This window comes from Cebidichthys violaceus, unplaced genomic scaffold (assembly GCF_023349555.1).
Source record: "Cebidichthys violaceus isolate CVI_PGR_0920_01 unplaced genomic scaffold, fCebVio1.0.p SCAF_6, whole genome shotgun sequence".
In the NCBI taxonomy this organism is placed as follows: Eukaryota; Metazoa; Chordata; class Actinopteri; order Perciformes; family Stichaeidae; genus Cebidichthys; species Cebidichthys violaceus.
This window is the reverse complement of record NW_027176816.1, coordinates 15045285-15060399: the sequence shown is the minus strand read 5'-3', so window position 1 is coordinate 15060399 and position 15115 is coordinate 15045285. Positions and strand designations below refer to the sequence as shown.

Below are 15115 nucleotides of genomic sequence, written 5' to 3'. Positions count from 1 at the left end.
CGCAGACAGCAACTGAAGGAACCTTTTAGTTCCTTGTAAAGTAGCCTGTAACTAAAATTACCGAGAGCTTTGTTTGGTGGAAACGGGGCTTTGGAATAGTTAGGTGGAAAACGCAAATGTCACTGAAGTGTGTCCTGCTTGTATCTTTAACATCGATCGTCTTCCCTCTGCAGAGGAGCAGGCACTGGTGGTCTTGGTCTGGCAATGGAGGGTCCATCAGAGGCCAAAATGTCCTGCACTGATAACAAGGATGGCAGCTGCAGTGTGGAGTACATCCCATACGAGACCGGCAAGTACAACCTCAACATCACCTATGGAGGACAGCCCATCAAAGGTACGGAACGGCTCCAGCTAGAAGAACTAATCCGAGTCTAACAGACATTTCCATCTTACTGTCATGATGTTTATCGTCTTAAGGAATTTAAATAAGAGTGAGTTAGTTTAGCACTGATCTGATTAGTTTCTAGTGAAAGACGGTCGGTGACTAATCTGTCGTGTATCTTGGCCAAGTCACAGACTTTCAGATTTTTTTTAAAAAATAACATTTTCATGAAACTTTTGTGTCTCAGCTTGCTAACCTGCTCAAGCACGTTAGAATCATTCTTTTTCTAACTTCTCTGAGGTTTTGTTTGCAGGTAGTCCGTTCTCTGTGCCAGTCAGTGACACAGTGGACAGTACCAAGGTGAAGTGCCAGGGTCCAGGTTTGGGGAACAATGTCAGAGCCAACATCCCCCAGGCATTCACAGTGGACGCCTCCAAAGCTGGAGTCGCCCCACTGCAGGTCCGCGTACAAGGACCCAAAGGTAAATGTGTGTTCTAACATTTCTGCGTGTCTCTATTCACGATTAAAGCTCGTATTTTGTGATAGTCACATACAAAAAGTAAGAATTGAAACACTTTTAATACTTAGTATTTAACTTCTTCCATGTGTTCAGGTGTGGTGGAGCCAGTGGAAGTGGTGGATAACGGCGATCAGACTCACACAGTCAACTATGTTCCCACCAGAGAGGGACCCTATTCCATTAACGTGTTGTACGCTGATGAGGAGATCCCACGCAGGTAACACACAGAAGAACTTTGAACGGGCACAGATTCTATGTACAGTCAACATGTTCTCACACCGGAGTGTTTCCTCTAATCTGTCCCTCTGTCAGCCCCTACAAGGTGAAGGTGCTCCCCACCCACGATGCCAGTAAGGTGCGTGCCAGCGGACCCGGCCTCAACACCACCGGGGTGCCCGCCTCTCTGCCCGTCGAGTTCACCATTGATGCCAAAGATGCAGGCGAGGGATTGCTGGCGGTGCAGATCACTGTGAGTATTCGCATGTGATGCAAATCATGAAAATAAAATTTGGTTAACTGTTTTTTCAAACTTTGGTCACTTTCCCACCTGCAGGACCCGGAGGGGAAGCCGAAGAAGGCCAATATCCGTGACAACCATGACGGGACCTACCTGGTGTCATATGTGCCAGACATGACTGGCAGATACACCATCCTCATTAAGTATGGAGGGGATGAGATCCCATACTCCCCCTACCGTATCAGGGCCCTGCCCACCGGAGACGCCAGCAAGTGCACTGTCACAGGTGTGTACTGGACGGTCAGACCACTGCTCATACACATGTTTGAAAAATGAACTCATACATTTAGTTTTTACCTCGGAGAGGTGGCAATAATTTTAGATAATTTAGTTTGTTGTATTGTATTGTTGGTCAACTTCTCTGCTGCATGAGGAAGAATTTTACTGTTGAATACAATACACCCAGATTTCTAAGAGGCAGATCAGATTTTCCCACACATCCAAATGTTGATGCAAGAGGACCTTGTTACTGTAAGAAGTGATGAACAGCAGCAGGAGGCAACAGCTCAGAAGATGGTTCTTATTTTGTAAGAGAAAACACAAATGAGGTGTTGTTTATCCGTCCGTAATTAACAGAACCATAGACTGTATAAAAGAAGTGGACGTCACTCATTGGTTTGTGTTCTGTCGCTTTAAAGCCTTGAGTTTGACACCTTGGCTGCCGCCATCTTGTTTTTTTCGAGCCCGAAGTGACCATTATTGGATGAAAGGGTGAAGCTAGTTCTGGCACCGCCAGGTACCGTTAGCATAGCTAATGCTGGCGCTAGATACCAGGCTTGGTTAGCAAGGTGCATTGGTAATTTAGGTTGACTGTGATATGAATTGGGATGCTAATTTTGGCTGGCAAAAAATTTAAAACTACATGTACTTACCAGGAATTCTTAACAGCCAACTCCTTCGAGTGTCTTTTAGTGCAACCAAACACTGAACAACAACGTGGTAGCGTGGTAGTGACCTGTCAATCACAAGGTAGTCCCGGTCTAAAGCATACTCGGCTTTATGGTCTATTTGACTCTAAATGGACCATAATTTACTAAATGAACATCATGCTGTATTGAAGAAGACTTGAAACTAGAGATTGAGATCATAAACTCATGTTTACAATGTTTACTGAGGTAATAAATCAAGAGAGAATTAGAGTAATTTTCTCATAGACTTCTATACAACTAGAGGAGTCGCCCCCTGATGGTCAGTACAAAACAGAAAATCGTTACACGAGAAGATTGATACCACTCTCATATTTGTCCATTAAATATGGGGCTGTGGCCCGGACGTGGTTAGCTTGGCTTAGCTTAAAGACTGGATGCCAGGGGAAACGACTAGCAGTCACATCTTGTTTATTTAATCTATACAAAACACACAACTTGCTGCTTTTTTTACACCTCAGTTGTTGTACAGATTAACCCAATGAGATAGACATGTTAATTAGTGAAATGTAAAGGGTCTGGTAGGTGGATTTAGTTCCTTGTAGATAGAGCCGAGCTAGCTGGTTACCTGTTTCCCCTTCGTCTTTATCCTATGCTATGCTAAGCGGTTGATAACTCAAGCTTCACATTTAGCGTCCAACGTGAGGGTAATATCGAAAAAGAAAATTCACATCTGTGAGATTGCAAAATGGGAATAAATCAGTTGTTAAATGTTTCGGCTTAGTCATTTCAGATTTCCTCTCTCGGTGTATCTCTCATATCTAATTTTTTTCATGCATTGTTATGTTGTGTTCCTCACGCTGTGCTCCTCAATTACACTCCCTCCTGTACACACACACACACACACACACACACACACACACACACACACACATACACACATCCTCCCTGCTTCACACTCCACCACCGTTTGTTTTCAAATGTTTGGAGCACAGTTATTGCCTCCCACCACCCCCACCCCCACCTGACTGTCTTTTATTTGTCACTTTTGTTTTCTCTCGCTCCCCTGCTTCTCACTGTTCCTATTATCAGTCTCAATCGGCGGTCACGGTTTAGGTAAGCCTACTGAACGACTTTGTAATGCAGAGGACCTGCTCTACCTCTTCTCTCTTTCCTGTCAGCATGGAGGATAGTGGCACCAGCTTTCAACATGATACCCCATTCTCTCTCTTTTTCTACCTCTCCTCTTATATGTCTCTCTCCCAGTGCCTTGTCTTCCACTCATCTCTTTTTCCACTTCCTCCATCCTAACCGTTTGTCTTCGTCTCCCTCTCTCATTTTTTATTGGACAGACTAATGGACTAACAGAGGAGGTAGGATGGCATGGTGGAATGGCTTTCAGTTCTACATGGGGAACTGTATCTTAATAACCTACGAGTCATTGGTAACAACATACAGTAGATGGAAATAACAAGACTAGATCTCATCCAGCTTTATCCTGGTCTCATGATTGTGGAATGTGCATGCTGAATGTAGTGTGTGTGTGTGTGTGTGTGTGTGTGTGTGTGTGTGTGTGTGTGTGTGTGTGTGTGTGTGTGTGTGTGTGTGTGTGTGTGTGTGTGTGTGTGTGTGTGTGTGTGTGTGTGTGTGTGTGTGTGTGTGTGTGTGTGTGTGTGTGTGTGTGTCAATAAGATAAAGAATTCTACATCTCACCTCTGACCCTTTCTTCTTGATTCTTCAGGAGCTGGTGTCGGCCCAACTATCCAGATTGGCGAGCAGACAGTCATCACTGTGGACGCCAAGGCTGCGGGGAAAGGCAAGGTGACATGCAGCGTGTGCACGCCCGAGGGGGCGGAGCTGGACGTGGACGTTGTCGAAAACGAAGACGGCACGTTCGACATCTTCTACACGGCGCCGCAGCCTGGCGAGTATGTCATCTGCGTCCGCTTCGGAGGGGAGCACATCCCTAACAGTCCCTTCCAAGTCACGGTGAGTGCTGTGCATTTGACTTTTATTCACACACAGCAGGTCGGTTAAGCAAAGATGCTCTTTCATCACGATGCCCTGTTGACGGTTTAGTGGAACAAAATAACAAGAACAGACGCAACGGAGTCTAAAATAAAAACAAAAAAACTGATACGGTCAAGTTGCAGGCTCACTCTCAGCTATCCCAGGCAGCAGAGAGCAATTGTTAAGAATAGTCTTGAAGTTACAGAGAAGTGTTCTTTAATATTTTACAAAACAAAGAAAAGCACTTTTAGACACTGGCTAAGAAATCTGTGTGTCGGAATTGTTTGCGGCAGTGAGGAAAATGTCTGACTGTGCCTATAGGCTGATTAATTTTATGATGAAAGACTACTCTTTTATGAATTTGGATTTTTTTGAGGTATTTGAATGAATCTTGGAATGTCTGTCGTCATATTTTATTTCATAAACGGCAACAAATATAGATTGAAGCATAATTCTTCATTAGATAAAAACTTGTTGTTAATGACTATATCTATATTTTTTTATATTTTACAACGCTCTGGAATTGAATGTTGGGAAGGTATAGCAGTGAAAATATTCTAAATATAGCGATCACATATACACTTTTTTAGGTGTCTAAAATACACAGCAGTACATTACTTTGCTCCTGTGCTGGTTCTCCTGTCTGTTTCTCTAAACTTCATGTACTGTAGTAATACACTGAGTATGGAGAAGAACCTCATACAACCACACTTCTAAACATCTGAACTATCCCTTTAAGCTGCAGTGGTTTATGAGGAATGCCTTCAGCTGGATATTGACCAGTGATTACAGGATTTATGACAGGCAGAACACCTAGGATAAACTAGGATTACAAACGGAGCAACCAACACACTCTTAGCTCTGTATGTGTTTGGGGGAAAAGTGTGAGTGAGGGATGCTACATGGACTGAAGTTCCTTGATGCTGTTTCTATCCACAGAAGCTTCGTGATTGGGTCCTGGTTGCGCCACACATTTTCTAATTCACTCTGACTGCTGTTTTATTTCCCTCCAATCCCTTTCCATATTTTTTACCCTTTCCCTCCCCTACACAACCCTTACCTACCCCACCCCCTCAGGCGCTGGAAGGAGCTCCATCAGACCAGCTCATGCAGCAGAGCCAAATGCCCTCGTACTACGCTCAACAGCCCTGGGTACCTAAAACCTCTGCCTCCAGCCTCTCTCATCCCTCTCAGCTCAGTTTTTGTCTTCCTTTCTCTCCTCCATGTCATCATACATGGTCTCCTTTCATCAGCCTGCATCAGTGTCTGCTGTCTCTCTTTGCAGGTGTTTTTACCTCTGAGGGGACTTTTTCTCCCTCCATTTCATAAACAGGATTCCTTAAACACATGGACTGTGCAACAGAGCTGCACAATAAAAACAAATTAAAAAAAATGTATATGTTGCCGCTCCAAACGTGTGCACACAGATTTTATTCAACAACATGGGAAATATTTTTCCTTGCAATGTAGGAATGAAACATTTTGCATAAATCATTGTGCAGCCCATCTGTTGAGCAGTGCTCCATGTCAACTCGCTTGGAAGACAAAAGCCATTTTGAGAGCGATCAATGTGGACATCTCAGCCGCTCCACATTTTACAAAATGGCCAACTGTGCTTTGTCATCCTCCTTTGACCTAGCGGTGTTTTTGTCCTCATCTCATCCTCTCTCGCAGCTTTGTGTCGGTGTCATCATCCTGACCATGATCACCATTGTCACCTCCATCGTCAATCATTTCATCTCATGATTGTCTCATCCCATTCTGTGTGTTGGTGTTAGGGAACCTTCAACCCCCCCCCCCCTTCCCGTCCTGCGCTGTGTTGATTGCTACTGCCACGTTACTGTAACCACACCCGTCTCCACAACCTCTCCACGAACTGCATATCTGAACTCTGCCCTCTTGTCTCCTAGGCAACAGACAGACCAATGGGAATGAACGGTCTGGATGTGGCGGGGCTGAGGCCGTTTGACCTCGTCATCCCGTTCACCATCCAGAAGGGAGAGATCACAGGTAGGTCTGCGCTATAGTGAGCACACCATCTTTAGCGATGCTCTCTGCGTCTCACTGTGCGTTGTGTTTCTGTCCTCTGATGAAGGTGAGGTCCGGATGCCATCGGGCAAGGTGGCCAAGCCTGACATCACAGACAACAAGGATGGCACTGTGACTGTCAAGTACGCTCCCACTGAGGCCGGTCTGCACGAGATGGACATCAAATACGACGGCATCCACATCCCTGGTACGACTTAACATCAAACTGTTTGCAAAACAGGAATTAATAGCGTTGAACGTGCTTGAGAAATCCTTCTACTTCTCTCCATTGTCATTCACAGGAAGTCCCTTACAGTTCTATGTGGACTACATGAACAGTGGTAATGTCAGTGCCTACGGCCCTGGCCTCATCCACGGGACCGTCAACAAGCCAGCAGTCTTCACTGTCAACACTAAAGATGCTGGGGAGGGTACGTACTGAAGCAGCAGCAGCTTGTGTAGAAATGGAGTAGTCCTGACTGTACCAATAAATGATTAACCATTGTACGCATCATCTTTTAAGTTAATGTATTTTTATTTTGATGTGATCAAACTGTATTTATTTATGATTATTGTTATATACATGCATCCATTTTGTTTTTGAAAAGTTAAAAACATGTGCATTACAAAGACTCGCATCGTGTCCTTGTAGGGGGTCTGTCTCTGGCCATTGAGGGTCCATCCAAGGCAGACATCAGCTGTGTTGACAACCAGGATGGGACCTGCACCGTGTCCTACCTGCCTGTCCTGCCCGGAGACTACAGCATCCTGGTCAAATACAATGACAAGCACATCCCCGGCAGCCCCTTCTCTGCTAGGATCACTGGTAAGATCACCTGTTGTCAGATCTTCAATTATGAACTGGAAAGACGAAGTCCACCACATTGCCGAAAATGTTCACATTCACCGGATCTCTTTGTAGCAACTTGAAAAATGAATAAAACTTTAAATGTGCAACGTGTTAGCTTTGGCCACATGCTTCAAACAAACGCTAGGCAGCATTTCACTTCTATACTGAGTCCCTACAATCTGTTTACACACCTTGCAGTGTATGTCTCCGCCAACCAGTCATACTGCAGTTTACATCAAAGTCTCTCTAAAATGTCATCACCTTATCATTTTATCATATTAGAGATTGGTGTGAAATTGTCATAATAAGCATATGAATTGGTGAGTTATGTCCTAAAATGTGTTTTGTGATGGTCACAGCCAGATTTAATCAGCCAAATTAGAAGCAATCCACTCAAGGCGTTCCAGAGATATCAAGAGGCTGGGACAGACGTGAGGTCACAGTGACCTTAACCTTTGACCTCCAAAATTGAATTATTCATCTTTGAATCCAGGTGGACAGAGAAAGTTTGGGATCCATTATACTATCTTCTCTCCTGAGCATGCCTGTCACTGCTGTGTGTCCTCAGGTGATGACTCCATGAGGATGTCCCATCTGAAGGTGGGCTCATCTGCAGACATCCCACTGGACATCGGGGAGTTGGACCTCAGCCAGCTGACAGCCTCCCTGACCACGCCCTCGGGCCGCGAGGAGCCCTGCCTGCTGAAGATTCTGCGTAACGGCCATGTTGGTGAGTGTGTGTGTTCTGGTTGAAGAGGAGTCTGCTGTCATGCTTCTTTATCCTTGTCTTAACCCTCCGCCTGCTGTTTTGTATGCATCTGTCTGTCGCAGGAATCTCGTTTGTGCCGAAGGAGATCGGAGAGCACTTTGTGAACATCAAGAAGAACGGTCGCCATATTCCCAGCAGCCCCATCTCTGTCAAGATCAACCAATCGGAGTTCGGCGACGCCAGCCGCGTGCATGTGAGTGGTCAGGGCCTGAACGAGGCCCGGACCTTTGAGCCCGCTGAGTTCATCATTGATACTCGTGAAGCAGGTACACACTGGTTAAGAAAATAATTCTACATTACTTTTTCAGTTATCCAGATTTCATATTTATTCGCGCTCTCTCGTGTTTGTTCCAAACACAGGCTATGGCGGCCTGAGCCTGTCCATTGAGGGGCCCAGTAAAGTGGACATCAACACTGAGGACCAGGAGGACGGCACTTGTAAGGTCACCTATTGCCCCACTGAACCAGGAAATTACATCATCAACATCAAGTTCGCTGACCAACATGTGCCAGGTGCTTACTTAAAGACGCAATACATTGCATATCGGAAGTTCATAGTTTCGAGTCTGTATTCACGACTTCTCAACATCAAAATGTGTCCCAGTGTGGACATCTGGAGCAAACTGATGTTAGTATGGCAAGTCCAAACCATCTTTAAATGGACAACTAGTGAGTCCTGATAGGAGATATTTCTCATGCAACAAGGCATCATCTCAAAGTTCAGGACCTATCATAAATAGAAATAAGACTGTAAATTCTGAAAATCTAATTTCAGCCATTTATAAGGGTCCCTGTTAGAAAAGACAGGAAAAGTGAGCTATAGTTCCGAATGCTTGCAGAGCATGCAGAGTTCCAAGAATAATGGATTTGAGCATTACAGAGCAGAGCGATATTGTACTGAATTACTAACCTAAGTTGATCTTTGTGTGTGTGTGTGTGTGTGTGTGTGTGTGTGTGTGTGTGTGTGTGTGTGTGTGTGTGTGTGTGTGTGTGTGTGTGCGCGCACACACAGGGAGTGCATTCACAGTGAAGGTAACTGGGGAGGGCAGGATGAAGGAGAGCATCACCAGGAAGAGGAGAGCAGCATCGGTCGCCAACGTCGGCAGCCAGTGTGACCTCAGCCTCAAGATCCCAGGTATTATTCTGATTAATAAGTAACAAAAAAAACTGATTTGGACACAATTAAAAATCTCCATTTCACAGCATCGCCAAAATTAAGCAGGAAACCGCAGTTCTCAGCTGAGTCCACTTCTGGGTTCTGCTGCTACAGTGTTTCTTGGTCTGGTATGACCACTAGCTTATGGGTTAGCTAGTGTCAGCAAACTTTAGAGAGATATTTCTTTGTAACTGACTTGTCCAGTTCTTATACAGTGTCCCATTGTCATATCAAAAGTACAAGGTACATCGTCTCACTGCATGTGTGTTATCAATGACAAACATCCAACCGGCTGTCTTTCCAGAGATCAGCATAGCGGACATGACAGCCCAGGTGACGAGCCCGTCTGGCCAGGTTCACAAGGCCGACATCATGGAGGGAGAGAACAACACCTACTGCATTCGCTTTGTCCCCACCGAGACCGGTGTCCACACCGTGTGTGTGAAATACAACGGCGTGCACGTGCCTGGCAGCCCCTTCCAGTTTACTGTTGGCCCCCTAGGAGAGGGCGGGGCTCACAAGGTCCGTGCCGGAGGGCCTGGCCTGGAGAGAGCAGAAGCTGGAGTGCCAGGTTGGTGTGGGGGCTGGATTAGTAGTCTGTGTGTGTTCTTCTACACAGCCTACGTGACTCATGTTTTGGCCCATATGTTGTGTGTAGCTGAGTTCAGCATCTGGACGAGGGAGGCTGGCGCTGGAGGTCTCAGTATTGCTGTGGAGGGTCCGAGCAAGGCTGAGATTGCCTTTGAGGACCGCAAGGACGGGTCCAGTGGAGTGTCCTACATCGTGCAGGAGCCCGGTGAGATAAGAGACAGGGGGAGGTTTATGAATGGATGAGAAATAAGCAGAAAAAAAGAACACATCTAGTAAATTTCTCTTCTTCAGTGCAGGTTTTCACATTCTCTTTTACTCTCTTTTTTTTGTTTTTTTGTTATTGCTATAAATGTTTCTTTTATGTGTGCTGAGGAGGCCTGCCACTGTTTTGGTATCGGTGTGACTATTTTAGTTTCTGACTTGACGCTTGTCTTCTGTAGGAGACTACGAGGTGTCGATCCGCTTCAACGACGAGCACATCCCCGACAGCCCCTTCATCGTCCCCGTGGCCTCGCCGTCTGATGACGCCCGTCGCCTCACTGTTGCCAGTCTTCAGGTGAGGCTCTGAGACATACACACATCCGTGTGCACACACGCCAGGCCGCAGTCCACCGCCTACAATGCAGCAGCAGCAATAGATGCATTTTCTGCGTTCATAGTGTGGAGTTGGTAACACTTTTACAGGTTGTAAGAGTTAAGTATAAAACAGAGAAGTGGATGTTGTAGCAGGCCAAGGTGGTTGTGGTTGCGTAAGAGCTGCTGCTGCATTGTTAGGTAGTGCAAGGGCTTCTGGGATACTAGAGGACTGTGTGTGTTTCTCGTGCCTCATTCTAAAGGCTGCCAACAGCCTCCCACCTCTAAAAGTGATACGGGGCGCTAAAGGGTTAAAGAGGTCTGACCTGGGCTATTTTCCTCTCCGTTTCTCTCCTCACTTACATAGACACATAGAATACTGTGGAAACACTCTTCTGACAGAAAAAGACAAAAATAAATGGAATAGAAATATGTTTTAATATTTTTATTCCATCTATTTGTTTTCTACATGTTGAGTCTAAATGATTAGATGCTAATTAAACATTTAAATTATAATAACTATCTCATCAAAATGTGACTTTCTCATGTTAATTTACCATGAGTATTTCTATTTTTATCTTGCATGACATTTCATCTATTCCCCTGTTGGAAATCGGCATTCCATTCCCCCCCCCCCCCACACACACACACACACACACACACACACACACACACACACACACACACACACACACATATATATGCTTAAAAACATGCTCTCAGATAAACCGAACTGGCTCCTTCTCACAAAAGAAAAGTCACTTTTTCTCTCTCTGTTCTTTCTTTTTTCTCCGTCTGCCTTTTCACTGCACAGCCCTCCTCTTTAGCCTTGTTAGCAACCTCCAGGTAAGGTAAATAGTAGCACATATAGTCTGATTATGATGCTGTGGTGATCACAATGCTTTTAAGTGGACCGTATGGAGTAACTGAAGTGTTCAGCAGGGGGGAGGGGGGATAGTCATTTGGCTGGTGTTCAATAATGGTGATGCAGTGTTGAGTGTGTGAGTATGTGTTGTTGAGCAGGAGTCGGGTTTGAAGGTGAACCAGCCGGCGTCGTTTGCCGTCAGCCTGAACGGAGCGAAGGGGGTGATCGACGCCAAGGTCCACAGCCCATCTGGGGCTCTGGAGGAGTGCTGCGTCACTGAGATAGACCAAGGTAACCACAGGGATGGTGTCCAGAGTCATCAAAACGCCCTCACAGTGAGAGAGAGAACACGTTTTCAAGTGCCTTGCCTCTCCCCTCCTCTCTGTTTGTCTAGATAAGTACGCAGTTAGGTTCATCCCCAGAGAGAACGGCCTCTATCTGATTGACGTGAAGTTCAATGGAAGTCACATCCCTGGTAGTCCATTTAAGATCCGAGTCGGAGAAACGGGCCAGGCTGGAGACCCTGGGATGGTGTCGGCCTACGGGGCAGGACTGGAGGGAGGCACCACAGGTAACGCTCTGCCCCTCTGAGAACGGTCTTGTCCCCGGTTCCTACTAAACCTTACATTTGTCTCCATCCTCTCCTCAATCCTCCTCTTGTTTGCCCCCAGGAACTGCGTGTGAATTTGTGGTGAACACAAGCAAAGCGGGTCCTGGCGCTTTAGCCGTGACCATCGACGGGCCCTCCAAGGTGAAGATGGACTGTGTGGAGTGCCCCGAGGGCTACAGGGTCACATACACCCCAATGGCTCCTGGCAACTATCTGATTTCCATCAAATACGGCGGCCCCTACCACATCGTCGGAAGCCCATTCAAAGCCAAGATCACAGGTAAGAAACTTTTTTATTTCTTTAGGTAAACAAGATAAAAACTAAATGTAAATCCCTCTGAGATCAACTTACACCATCGCCTCCGTCTCCCAGGTTCCAAGCTAGTGTCCAGCCACAGTATGCACGAGACCTCTTCTGTCATGGTCGACCCTGTGACCCGGGCCATCAGCTGTTCTCAGCAGGCAGCTCCCACCAAGTCAGATGCCAGCAAGGTCATGGCCAAGGGCCAGGGCCTGACCAAGGCCTTCGTCGGTCAGAAGAACAGCTTCAGTGTTGACTGCAGCAAAGCAGGTGCGTGTGATTGTGACGTTAAGAAGTGTGTTTTGTTCTGTGCTTTTTTACCAAGAAATATGCCTGGCCAAGTGAGGGAGTTCCAGGTTGCCCCCAGAAAAATGTATCATCAAGCCTGTGAACATTTCAGTTACCTATGTCTCCCAAAATGCATTATGGTTAGAAACGTCCAAGATTCAAATTCTATCACGCTCGTCGCTAACGGCAGGCAGAAGTTAAAGACAAACTTAGTCTGCAGCTTAAGTCAGTTTACTTAACTTTTTTTGTCAATTGTGGATGAATTTGACTGTGACAATGAAGCATTTTGAATCACATACCGTTCTGATTTGTTCCTCTGACTGACTTCATCTCCGTGGCAACGTTGGCTGAGACTCATGGTTATTGTGATATTAAACATAGAAGAGTTGAATCTCGTATTGTGCCTACATTTTAGTGGATCATAGTAATACCCATATTGGGTATAGAATTAATCTGCAGATGCTCCGGTTCAAAATGAGACCAAACATTTCTATAGATGTCAGTTTTTGAGCCACAACAAAGGCAGCAATAAACTAGGCAAGGCTTTTTTTTGCCTAGCTGATTGCTGGAAATGTCTTTTGGTACTGAGGCACTTGTCTGACATACCGGCCAGTTCAGAGGAGTGATTAGTCAGCAGTCAATGACGGTGTAAACAGTCAATGGAATAGTGAATCACCTCAACCACGAGAGGTCCTTGAGCATGCAGCCATAAACGAGCACAAAAATATAAGGCTGATGGGTCCAGTAGAATGCGTGATGAGCTGTGGACAGACGGACGGATACACACACATACACACGTGACCACACGCATGATCTCCCAACAAGCCTCCGCCTGGTGGGGATAATAGTTGAAACTGGTGGCCATATTAATCTGCTCTGTGTCCATCCACAGGTCGTAACATGCTCCTGGTCGGTGTGGATGGTCCCAAGGTCCCCTGTGAGGAGATCCTAGTGAAACATTTGGGCAACCGCTTGTACAACGTCAGCTACCAGCTCAAAGAGAAGGGAGAGTACATCCTGGTGGTCAAGTGGGGAGAGGAGCACATCCCTGGCAGCCCCTACCACATTACTGTCTAAACCCAGCTCCACCATCACAAACCTAAACCACTGTTTAACGCAACTGAATTTCTATCTAGAGTCTAACCGATCATTGTTTACAACTGCCCCTCCTGTGTTACAAATTAAGATTTCTGGCTTTTATTTGTGTCTTATAACTATTTAACCAAGCAGAAAACAAAGTCTTGCATCAGTGTTTACCCTCGGCCAGATTTCTGTGTTTTACTCTCAAGTCAATATTTTAGTCCAGAATCTCCCAAAGATGAACGCATGGACACATAATGCTCTCTTTCTGGTCGATCGCTTCGTTCTTTGTTTTATTCTTCTGCCTAATCGCATCCTTCAGTCAATTTAGGGAGGAAAAAGATGCACCTTTTTTTTTTTTTTTTTTTTTCTACATTTTCAGCCATGGGCATGAGTGGCCATTAGCAGATGTGTCTGAACTAGTGTACAGTGATAGGATAGCGTAGCGTAGCCCAGCATTGGATGGAAGGTTACCGTTTACACTGGAGGAGCTTCTCTTACATACATAAACGATGCATTCAGTTTTATATGAACAATCACAGGACTTGAACCGAAGTGTCCCAAGTAATGTGCCTTCCTGACCCACGTAAGACGACACACTTTGACGTAAGGTCTTTAATTGTCCGTATAAAAGTCAGATGAACTGTTGCTTATAACTACGAGTGCTCAGCACTGGTTCAGCCCGCTTCAGCACGTGGTTTTCATGACGCTCTTTAACTAACCCGGCTGTTTGACCTGCTGCTAGTGTGATCCAGTTTTAGGCACCGCTGTTCCCTAAAGCCGTGATATGGATTAGAATAGGGAAGTAATAAAGGATTCGAGATGTGAGCAGGAGAAAGACACACTTCACAGTAGCTTACAGGTGGTTTGTCACACGTGCTCTCTCAACACCGCTGCTGTTTTAATGGGACACATGTGATCTGCATGTTCTTTAGGTTGTAAAACTCTTTTGCCACAGAAAGCGTCCGATTGAGAAGAACATCAAACGTGACGTGTGATGCGCTGGTGGTGGTTCACCTTTGAGTGTGGAGCTTTCTCATATACATTAAAAGGTTTTTAAAAAGGGAAGTTTCTAACGTTGTGCTGGACAGAAGGGCTGAAGATGATGTTGTGGGTTTTGTCACTTCCTGAAAAAAGAAAACAATCGACCATAAAAGAAAAGAGAACAGCTGTTGCTTTGTTTTCTGCTCAGTGTTTGTATCTCGCCCCCGTCAGCCGCCACTCACCCCCCTCCCTTTGTCCTTCCAGCTCGCTTTGTGCATAGTCTATCTTTCAGAACAAAAAAAATAAATCTTGTCCTAAATAAAAAAAAAAAAAAAAGGCTTTAAAGTGTTTGTAAGACAGTATTTTGATATACAATAAAGTTGTCTAAGTATTTTTCTGTCAATCCAATGGCTGTTTGTTTTGTGTCCTTAAACTTTGTCTGGTTCACATGGAATGAAGAATCTAAATCGTGACGGATACTAAACCGGTGAAACGTGAATTCAATCTCATGTGTTTTTATCTAAATTGTGAATGTTACTCCTCTCATCAGTAACTTTGACTGGCACAGAGTTAACCTTGGCAGTGCTGTTAAGCTACAAGCACTCAGAGTGAGTGGAACATGTGTAGATTACAGTGAACCACATTACTGGAGTCCGCAGCCAACGCCCTTCCTGGAAAAGTCCAACTCCTTATTAGGCCTGACTCCCGTTCCTCCTCCAGAGGACGCTGCAGCAGAGGGAACCTCAAGACTTGATGACGTCGTTTCTGCAGAGCTTTGAACAACG

The 15115-nt window shown here is 45.5% G+C and overlaps 1 protein-coding gene across 4 annotated transcripts in view; it reads left to right on the top strand.

Annotated features, from left to right (window-relative positions):
• Positions 1-14733, top strand: part of flna (filamin A, alpha (actin binding protein 280)) — a 51440-nt gene extending 36707 nt beyond the window's left edge. Inside the window, exons 26-49 of one of the 4 annotated variants that reach the window (XM_068732628.1) lie at positions 174-334; positions 636-803; positions 936-1059; positions 1155-1311; positions 1396-1585; positions 3318-3341; positions 3967-4214; positions 5313-5387; positions 6146-6245; positions 6331-6471; positions 6566-6694; positions 6916-7089; positions 7682-7843; positions 7945-8148; positions 8243-8395; positions 8895-9017; positions 9343-9609; positions 9697-9834; positions 10070-10185; positions 11226-11358; positions 11462-11638; positions 11739-11957; positions 12051-12248; positions 13159-14733. In XM_068732628.1, the coding sequence (XP_068588729.1) occupies positions 174-334; positions 636-803; positions 936-1059; positions 1155-1311; positions 1396-1585; positions 3318-3341; positions 3967-4214; positions 5313-5387; positions 6146-6245; positions 6331-6471; positions 6566-6694; positions 6916-7089; positions 7682-7843; positions 7945-8148; positions 8243-8395; positions 8895-9017; positions 9343-9609; positions 9697-9834; positions 10070-10185; positions 11226-11358; positions 11462-11638; positions 11739-11957; positions 12051-12248; positions 13159-13343 (3766 nt within the window). In that variant the 3' untranslated portion in view covers positions 13344-14733. The remainder of the gene's footprint in view (positions 1-173; positions 335-635; positions 804-935; positions 1060-1154; positions 1312-1395; positions 1586-3317; positions 3342-3966; positions 4215-5312; positions 5388-6145; positions 6246-6330; positions 6472-6565; positions 6695-6915; positions 7090-7681; positions 7844-7944; positions 8149-8242; positions 8396-8894; positions 9018-9342; positions 9610-9696; positions 9835-10069; positions 10186-11225; positions 11359-11461; positions 11639-11738; positions 11958-12050; positions 12249-13158) is intronic. The other 3 variants (XM_068732629.1, XM_068732630.1, XM_068732631.1) reach the window with 3 other exon arrangements.
• The last annotated feature ends 382 nt before the right edge of the window (positions 14734-15115 follow it).